At 45.8% G+C, this 10342-nt stretch overlaps 1 protein-coding gene across 1 annotated transcript in view; it reads left to right on the top strand.

Annotated features, from left to right (window-relative positions):
• Nucleotides 1-282: 282 nt before the first annotated feature.
• CDYL2 (chromodomain Y like 2) overlaps nt 283-10342 on the top strand; it is a 149285-nt gene continuing 139225 nt past the window's right edge. The window contains exon 1 of the mRNA XM_025268438.3: nt 283-612. Coding sequence (XP_025124223.1) covers nt 589-612 — 24 coding nt within the window. The 5' untranslated portion in view covers nt 283-588. The remainder of the gene's footprint in view (nt 613-10342) is intronic.

Below are 10342 nucleotides of genomic sequence, written 5' to 3'. Positions count from 1 at the left end.
CGGTCGCCTCCGGGGCCGGCCCGGGGCGGCGGGGCGGGCCTGGGCGCTCCCCGGCTCCGGGACCGGTCCCCCGGGGCGCGGCCCGGCAGCCGCCCCCGTTCCCCCCCCGCCCGCCCGCCCGGGGGGCCGGGCCGGGCTCCCGGGGGGCGGGGACTCGCCCAGTGGCAGCAGCGTCCGGGCCGGCGGCGGGCGCGGGGCGGCTTCCTGCAGGCGGCGCCGGGGCGAGCCGTTGCCCGCCGCAGCCACACCGCCGCCGGGTCGCCGGGTCGCGGGGGCCGCGGCGCTCGGGCCGCGTCGGTGCCTCCTGGGCGCGCTGCGCGGCCGTCGCTGCTGCCCGCGCTCGTGCCGCCGCCGCCGCCGCCGCCGCTGCCGGTTACGCCAGCCCCGCCGCCGCCGCCGCCCGCTCTGATTCTGCGCATAGGCAGCCCCCAAGCCTGTCATTCTGCAAAAACACAGTTTACTCAACACACCACACACACACACACACACGCGCGCACACACGCGCACACTGGCCCCCCTCGCGCACACGCACGGAGGGCGCGAGCGAGCAGACGCGCACAGCCGGCGAGCCAAGTTCCGCAGCCTGGCATGGCTTCTGGGGACCTTTACGAGGTACGGGGACGCGGGGGCGCGGGCCGGCCCCAGCCCGCGGGCGGGCGGCGGGCGGCGGGGGCCGGGCCGGGGCCGGGGCCGGGCGCAAGCCGGAGTTGCCGAGCCCGTGGCGGCGGCGGCGGCGGCCGGAGGGTGGCGGGGGCCGGGCGCGCCTCCCGCCCGCCGCCCGCCCTCCCGCGGCGCCCGCGCCCGCTCCCTCTTTCTCTTTCTCTCGCGCACACACTCTCTTACTCCATCTACTTTGCGGCCTTGGAGGGGAAGGAGGAAGCCGGGCGGAGCCGGGGCGGGGGAGGTAGCGGTCCCGGGGAGGTGTTTCTCGCCCGACGAGCCGCCTCGAGTGCAGAAAGTACAGGTAAAAGTCGGCGCCGGACGTGCGGGGAATGCGGGAGGCCGCGGGGCGGCCGGCGCGGGTGAGGGGCCGGGGGTGCGCTGCCCCGGGGCCGGGCCGGGGGCGCGGGAGGGGAACCTGGGGGGGTGGCGGGCCGCGATGGAGCGGAGCCGGGCCGGGGCGAGGCGGGGTCCTGGGGGGAGGCGGCCTTGAAAGGGGGCGGCCGGATGGGGGGTTCGGGAGACCCCCGCCAAACCGCTCCCCGGGGCCGCCGGGCCACCCGCCCCCCTCCCCCCACCTGCTGCCCCCGCCGCCGACTCGGGGCCGGGGCGTGGGGGCGGTCCTTGCGGGTGTCGCGCTCACTCGGGGCGAGAGGGGGCGCTGCAGAGGGACTCCGGTGGAAGCCCGAGCACATGGAAGGCGGAGGTGGGTGGTAACACGTTGCTAGAGTACTGGGGATGGAAGCCCGGCTCCCAACGCTCTACGGCACTGACCTCAGGGGATGCCTGTCTCCAGGTCCACAACAGGTAGTGACCAGCAATGGATGTTTTGAAAACGTCTCAAAAAATGGTCAAGGAAGACATTAGTCTGGCACCTTTGAAACAATGGAGAAATAGCCATGGCCTCTGGGAGCTGGGTTTTACTAGCTCTGAACAGAACAGTTACTGCTTTTGGATTTGGGACAAGTGGACAAAACAAGAAGCAACTCCCTTTCGCTAGGGAGAATGCCCCCAAAGAGCTGTTGGACCCAAGAGAACGTTCAGGATTAAGGAAGTTAAAGATGCCCCATCTTCAACCTGAAGGCCTGCTGATCCTCCAGAAAACCAGAATCAGAGCTCGGCGTGGACCTGGACTCCCTTGCACATAAATCGGTTAACAGTAGCCCTGGTTCTTGACTTTCGGCTAAATTGAGATGAACACCCCAAGAGGTGGAATTCTTGGTGGGAGACTACAGGGGTGATTCACCCACAATGAGATTTTTTCCCTTTGGGCCTTCTGGAAAGATGTAGCTTTTTCAGTTGGTAGATTTGCTGGCCAGTGTGAGAGAAAAAGAGTGGCGAACAGGCAAGGTAGCATCTTAGCCGCCTGTGCGACCAGGGTCTTTTGGATGCCTCGCCTTGGACCTGGTGAGGCTCAGTCGTGAACCACCAGTGGCCTCAGGTGCCATGGCTTGAGAGGACACTGCAGTCCTATGGAGAGGTCAGTGTTGAGACCTCCTGCCAACAACCAGACCTCGCTTTAGTAAGCTTGTGTGTGAGCCACCTGGCAAACAGACACTCCAGCCCCAGTCGAGCATTCAGAAGACCACAGCCCCAACAAACATGTTGACTGAAACACCATGATATGTTCTGGGGCAGAACCATCCAGCTAAAATCTTTCTGTTATCCTTGAAAGAATGTTGTGGTTGACCTCTTCTCTAGCCTACTGCCTTCCTCATCCCTGCACTGATAGAGAAGATGAAGCTGGGTAGACCTGGTGAAGAACTTTGGAAGATTGTGTCCAATAGGTCACCCAAGCACTTTTGTCTATTTCAAGATGGTGGAACAATTTCTGAAACCAAAAGAATTGAAGCACAGTCAAATGGGATGTTTGATTGAGTTTCTTCAAGTATAACCAGCAAAAAAGTGGGCATTGTTCAGGGGCAAAGCTCAGCTCGTTGTGAGTATGGATTTTTCTACCCGTTGATAGTGAGTCATCTCAGAGCTTCTGACTTTGCCTGGAAGAAGAGTTGCATTGAGAAGGCATTAAGAGGACATGTTAGGAGCTGTTAGTATACTTTCTTCTTTTAAAGTTTGGAACTTATGAACCTTTTGGGGATAATTTCTTGTTTAATGATTATCTGAAATGCCCTCCTTAACATTGGTAATTATAGTTGCCAGATGAGTCTGTTAAAAGGGGAGTTTTCACACCAGCCTTGGAAGTGTCTTAGCATCTCTCGAGTTCTTCTTGAAGTTCAGTAAACAAGACAATAATAATAATTACTTCTGTGATAGTAGGTAATTGTACTAGATGTAAAATAGTTTTCCCGTGGCTGATTATTTGCATAGTTATTACTAAAAAGGGCTAAATTGCAGTATGAGAATATAACCAATGTCAGCATTTTTATAGCCAGTGTCTACATTACATAACACATACTGAGGAATTTAATTTGTTGTTCAAATTTAGTTTTAAAAACAGTCAAGAAGTGCTAACGGTACATTTCAAACTGTAAAATTGGGTGTGTAAAAAGCAGGCTGTTGATTTAAGGACACATCTTGGATTATCCAGTACACTTATTGACCTTTAAAGAAAAAAAAGAATAAAACTGATACCATTCTCAATTTAAATATTACATTAATTAAATACTATACCCAAGGGTATGTAAAATGGTTTCTTGTAACCTCTGACCAAGAAACCACATTTTGACTGGGCAAGAACTATTACTGAATACATTTGTAATTGGTTTATTTCACCTGTGTGTCTGCTGACACTTTGACCCTCTATGGTGAAGATGTGATTTGGAGTCTAGCGAGTCTTCAACTTCTCTTTGGTGCTTTAGACAATTAAATTGTAAAAAGTAAGCCTTCCCTGAATAGCATCTTTCAAGGAATAGGTGCTAATTTTAAAGAAAAACTTTGTTTATGTAACGGCACTCTTCAGTCAAGTGAAGAAATATGGAATCAAGCTCAGTTACCAAAATTTTGGCTCTTGATAGACAGTTTCTCCTATAGCAGAGTTCTCATCATCATTTGGTGTATTATAGCCATCCACTATACGAAGGTGATCGTAAATATGGGCTGAGCATTTTAAAGTCATATATCTAGATGCAAAATGAAATTTCTTACCCAGATGTTCTGGTCAATATTCTGCTAAACAAAAGAGTCATAAAATGGTAGTCTGTGAGCCAGGTCTAGGCTTTCTATGTTTTTTGCCTTGCCTGGATGGTAGATAAGAAAAATGGACTTGAATACCTTTAGATGGGGCGTGTGATACTTGTGTATAATTGTCCCAGTGTGCCCTCTTACCAGAAACCCTTTCTGCTTCACTCTCACATTACTTAACTGGCTCCAGTAGGCATTAGAGTTTGCAGCCCCCAGATGGTAGTCAAGCATTCGCTAACATGTTTGGATATCAGGAAGAGGTAACCAGTGGAATAAGGAGCCCAGTTGCCTTGTCCCTCTCTGTGTCCTCGAACATTCAAATACTTGTTGACTGAATCAGTGAACAGAAGACCAACTTAAGTATAGATAAAGTACCTTGGCTGACCTTTGTTATACTTGTGTGGAGCGCTGCCCTTTGTTCTCCTTTCTCCTTTGACTTGTGGTCTCTCCGTGGTGGTAACACCTTGTTTAGGAGAGTCCCTTCCAGTTCTTTCTGGAAGGAAGTGTGGCTGAGGCCCCTTCCAGAGAGCCAGACTATGTTATTCATTAAAAGGATTGAATGCATTTAAGCTTCAACCGCATGGCTTTCCAAGTGGCTGTTGGGTGGTGTTTTACACCCTCTCCCTTGTGATTAGCTGACAGTATGGAGGAGGGCTCCACTCAGTTGGCAAAAATATTCAAAGAGAGTGCTGTATGTCTACACAGAAGGTCAGTGGCCAAGTTGAAATTGATTTGAGGTGTTTCTAACAGTGGCAGTTCCTGACATTTGTCAGTGTTCAGTTTACTTACAGTTCCCGGGTATCTTCCCATAAGATAGTTCTATCTTATGTATTCATGCATCCATATCTAATAAATATGTATACCGTTATGTGTATGTATATATATATATAAAATACTGCTTTTGTTTCATTCCAAATAAAATAAATAATAATAGGATTTTCGTTTCATTGAAAGAAATTTACTTTAGTTAAAAATCGATGCTGCTACAGTGATGAACATGGGCCTTTCTGCTATAGCGCTGCATAGGCACCTTGTGTCCTGCAAAATTATGCACTGAAAATAACAGGGTTTATGGGAAAAAGTGGATTGAGGCCGACTGCAGAAACACTGGAACTTCGTGAAGAAAAACAAAACCAAATCTAATGAAAATACCCCTCAGTTAAATCTCCACCTGGCTGATGTTTGCTCTTACCGGGTCAGTCCATCCTTACAGCCTTCGAATTGGGCTGGTACTTCTTTCTTCTCTCTGTAGCTCGCAGAGGTCATTCACTTCTAATGGAGACCGTTTTCACTGAAATGAAATCTAACCCAGAGCGTAGCCCTCTGCATTCATCTGTATGGAAAGAAATATTTTGTACCTTCTTCATCTGTAATTTGCAGCTTTGCCAGTCATGTTAGCATACTGGAAAGGTATTAATTCTTGAAGCCACCATGGGCCACTACTCAGATTAAAGGAAGGCAGTTGAATGTGTTTCCAGCTTTGTTCTTGATCTTCAAGCATTGTTAAGTCTTTCTCTTTCCTTGTCAGAGCTCTTTCCTGCGATTGCTTCAAAACATTAACAAACTATGAAACTCACATAAGACCCAACACAACTTATTAATTTGACATATTCCTCTATGTACCACTTGTACCCAAGGTGAAACACGTATAATTCCAGAATGAACAGTCAGTGATAAAACTTCTTGAGTGTCAGTGCCCGTATTTGAAGAGGCAAATATTGTCAAAGAGAATACACAGGATGAGCTGAATTGATTTTTTGGCACATGGTAGACACCTGAAGAATATCGACTGGGTATATGATTCTCTCAGCTTTTGAAAGTTATTTTAAATTATTCCCTGTGGATAGATAGAAGCTTATTTTCAAGCAGTATAGACTTTTATGTGAAGTCATTCCTCATCAAATAAGATCATTTCCTCAGGGGCTTAAACTATCCTTGAAATGAGTTTATACAGCGTCTTGTACCTGAGCAATTGCTAAGGAATGGTTCAGGCATGGTAATTATCAAAAATCTTAAGTATTGGATACACACATTTAGATTGCAAAGATGTGAACCCCTCTACGTCTCTTGGATGGTGAAAAAAGTGGTAGATGTGGCTAAATTCATAACACCATCATCTCACATTAAGAGAACACAAAATATATGCCAACCACTACTCTAGGGAATTGATGAGATTGTACTGCCTGAGCTTATGGTCTCGTATGAGATATAGTTAAGAAAATAGGCAGTTTAGAGTGCAGGAGGAAAAGCGTTAGTACAGGGAAAGATGGGGTTCTCTACCATCATGAGGGGAATCTACCTTGGGGGAATAAATGAAAGCCTTCCAGAGAACGTGATGACTGTGGAGATGTTTGAACTAGGAAATGAGCATGATCAGGTTTGCAGGACTTACTGAGAATATTTATCTTTTCTATTTTTAAAAGCAATTTATGTTTATTGTTGCATCTTGGAAAAATAAAAGCATAAAATTATATCTATATATAGATATATATCAGAGAAGGCAATGGCACCCCACTCTAGTACTCTTTCCTGGAAAATCCCATGGATGGAGGAGCCTGGTGGGCTCTAAGAGTCAGAGTCGCTAAGAGTCAGACAGACAGCGATTTCACTTTCACTTTTCACTTTCATGCATTGGAGAAGGAAATGGCAACCCACTCCAGTATTCTTGCTTGGAGAATCCCAGGGATGGCGGAACCTGTTGGGCTGCCGTCTATGGGGTTGCACAGAGTCAGACACGACTAAAGCAACTTAGCAGCAGCAGCAGCATAGATATATATATCTAATATATCTAAGATAAATATTATTATACATATATTATACATTTAGCATATACTTGATGTTTATTAAATAGTGATGTGATATCTGAATTAATTAAAATGTTAGCTTCCTTGGTATAGGTACAAATATGAGTGAAAGTATTTTCTATATCTATATAATTAAAAAATCAAATTAGAACATAGGATATATATTGTTTTATTTTTCTTATATATAATGATTATTTCCTTATATATCTTAAAATATTATTCTACATCATGATTTTTAATGACAGGTTAATTTTCACTTAAATCGATACACTATTTTGTGTCTAACTGATCCCCTATTGTTGGACATCTAGATTTTTTCCATTTATAAACAGCTTAAATATTGCTTTTGACCTCCATGAACATAATTATTTGTATTCCTGTCTTATTATTTTCCTCAAGATAAATTCTGAGAAGTGAAATTTCTAGGTTGAAGAATGCTAACATTTTTAACACTTTTGTTACATAATCTCAGATCGCCCCTCAGAAATGGACAGTGGATTAGTTTGGGGGAAGATTAGAAGCCATGGTGACCAGTTAATATACTCTTTCGGTAATTGGAAGGAGTGTCAGTTGGTGACTTGAACCAAAGGAGTGGTAATACAGATGAACAGAAATGGATGGAATTTGAAAGATTAAAAAAGAATCAACGTAATTTGGTACACTAGTCAAGATTATGGCTGGGTGCTTTTAATAGGAAATGTACAATAACAGTGGCCTAGACTGATGCTAAAGCTGAAACTCCAGTACTTTGGCCACCTCATGTGAAGAGTTGACTCACTGGAAAAGACTCTGATGCTGGGAGGGATTGGGGGCAGGAGGAGAAGGGGAAAACAGAGGATGAGATGGCTGGATGGCATCACCGACTCGATGGATGTGAGTCTCAGTGAACTCTGGGAGTTGGTGATGGAAGGGAGGCCTGGCGTGCTGCGATTCATGGGTCGCAAAGAGTCGGACACGACTGAGCAACTGAACTGAACTGAAACAAGGTTTATTTTCTTACATGAAATAAACTTAGGCAGTCCAAGATTGGTGTGATGCTCTCCAAAGTTCTCAGGATATCAGGCTTCTTCTTGTCTCTTTCATCTTCAGCTGTGGCTTCTCCCATTAAGGTCACTGCTGGATCCAAGGTGGCCATGGAGCTCTAGCCATCTTTTGTGTGAGAGGATGGAAGAAATAGGCAGAAAAGGAGATGCAAAAGTTGAGTAATCTTCTATAAACAGCTGCTGAAAGGTCCATGCAATCTTGCTTTCCTCTTATTGGCCTGAATAATTATATGGTCACAGCTAGCTGCAAAGGAGGCTAGAAAATGTGATTTTCAGTTATACTCTCTTCATTCCCTCTCAAGTAAGACTTGAGTGACATTATGTAGGCTTGAGGGAAAGGCAGGAGTTGAGGCATAACTTGGCGGTTTCTGTTTTGGTCCATTAGGTGGGTGGTGGAACCAGTAGTGGAGATAGAGAATTGAGGAGGAAGCATTGGTTGGAGGAAGTGGGGTCAGTGGAAAAGACAATGAGTTCAGAGTGTTTGTGGGACACCTAGGTATAGATATTCACAGCAGTAGGTCATGTGAGCATGAGACTCAAAAGCATGATCTGTCATGGAGATAGAGATTGGAAATCATTGGCATATAGATTAGAATGTAAATAGGAGGGGAGTCCAGGAGAGGAGGAGAAAGTGGACATTTACAGGATGGAAGAAGAGACAGAAGATCAGATTTACAAGGAATAGCAAGAGAGGTAGGAGGCAAAACAAGAGACTTTGCTGTTATGGAAGGTAATGGAAAATTGTATTTCATGAATGGTGTGGTCAACAGAGTCCTTTGGCTGTAATAAACAGTAAGTCATTGGAAACCTTAAGGGGCATGTTTTCTATAGAGTGTGTTGGTGGGAGGCTTGATTGCAGTGTGATGATGCATGCAGGGGGATGTGGGGTATGTGGATGTAAAGACATATGGGTAACACTCTTGAGAAGCTTGAGTGAGACAGCCATAAAAAAACAATGAAATAATGCTATTTGCAACAACTTGGATAGACCTAGAGATTATCACATTAAGTGAAGTAAGTTAGACAAAGCAAATATCATATGTTATCACTTATATGTGGAATCTAAAAGAATAATACAAATGAACATTTTCACAGAATGGAAACAGACTCACAGACAAAAAAAAACAAGCTTATGGTTACCAAAGAGGAAAAGAGGGGAGGGATAAATTAGTAGTTTTGCATTAGATACACACACTACTATATAAAATAGATAAACAACAGGGTCCAACTGTATAGCACTGGGAACTATATACAATATCTTATAATAAACTATAATGGAAAAGAATCTGCCAAAGAATATATCGCTTTATCATCAGAAACTAACACGACATTGTAAGTCAACTGTAACTTCAGTTAAAAAAACATTGTTTGATAGTGAGGAGAGAGTGAATGTGCTGTCCAGGGTGAAGTGGGAGAATAGATCAGCCTATTCTCCATTCCCCTAGTTCTACACATGCTCTACTGCTTTGGTGGATGACAAAAAATTGTGATACTGACTTTGGTTTATTGGACCCAAGAAGTGATTTTCCATGAACCCTACAAACTCCTCTCCTGCTGAATGGTGATGGTGGGGTCCAACATCTTCAGTAGTTTTAGCTGGAGAAAAAAGGTAGAATATGTTTAATGTAGTCACCCAGAACCTTTCTGAATAAAATTTGCTCAGAGAAAAGATCTTGCTGTATTGAGGACAAGGAGATCAAGTTCTTCATTAACGGGTTTGTTGTACCAGCAGTTGTCTGAGAGATCAGATCACTGGGGTGCTACTGATAAATGAATGTGATAGTGTTTTATGTGTCAGTTATTCAGTCAGACACTAAAACAGGTGTTGCTGTGAGGTTATTTTGTAGATGTGATTAAGGTCCATAATCAGTTGACTTTAAATAAGAGCGATTATTCTAGGTAATCTGGGTGAACTTGATTCAGTCTGTTGAAAAGCCTTAAGAATAGAATGGGGGCTTTCCTAAAGAAGAAGAAATGCCATCTGTGGATAGCAGCCTCAGCCTGGAAGATTTCCAGCTTCCCTTTCCTAATGGCCTGACTTATGGACCTCAGACTTTGCTGGTGCTGCTGCTGCTGCTAAGTCGCTTCAGTCGTGTCCGACTCTGTGCGACCACGTAGACGGTGGCCCGCCAGGCTCCCCCGTCCCTGGGATTCTCCAGGCAAGAACACTGGAGTGGGTTGCCATTTCCTTCTCAGACTTTCCTAGCCAGGTCCATAACCACATAAGCCGCTCTTTGTTACATCTGTTAGTATATATCAGTATATCTAGTGGTTCAGCTTCCCTGGCTGAATCCTGATTGATACAGTCAGCATCCCCATCCACACACCACCGATTCGTAACACTGTGAAGCTAGACACGTCTTTCAGTCTTTTTGAACCTTGATGGCTTCTACTGTAAAATGAGAGCTCTTCTCCTCCTGATTGAGTCTTGTTACTTTTTCACATGAACACCTTACTTCTTTGTAGCCATCATCATCTTGTGTGTGAAGAGAGGCAAGCCTAGCGCTCCAAGAATGTTGCTGTTTTTTGGTCTTCTGTTACACTGGAGCTGTTCCCTGGAGCCATGTTGGGGATGGCAGGTTAGAGGTGGTACTGGACCCCTGGGGCAGGCCTCAGCTGGGGTGAAATTCACCCCTGCTTTGAGTCAGCCCCTGCTCTGGTAGTTGAGTGAATGATAGGGATGGTGAAGTAGCT

Source organism: Bubalus bubalis, chromosome 18 (genome assembly GCF_019923935.1).
Source record: "Bubalus bubalis isolate 160015118507 breed Murrah chromosome 18, NDDB_SH_1, whole genome shotgun sequence".
NCBI classification, from domain to species: domain Eukaryota; kingdom Metazoa; phylum Chordata; class Mammalia; order Artiodactyla; family Bovidae; genus Bubalus; species Bubalus bubalis.
This window is presented reverse-complemented; position numbering and strand designations above follow the sequence as displayed.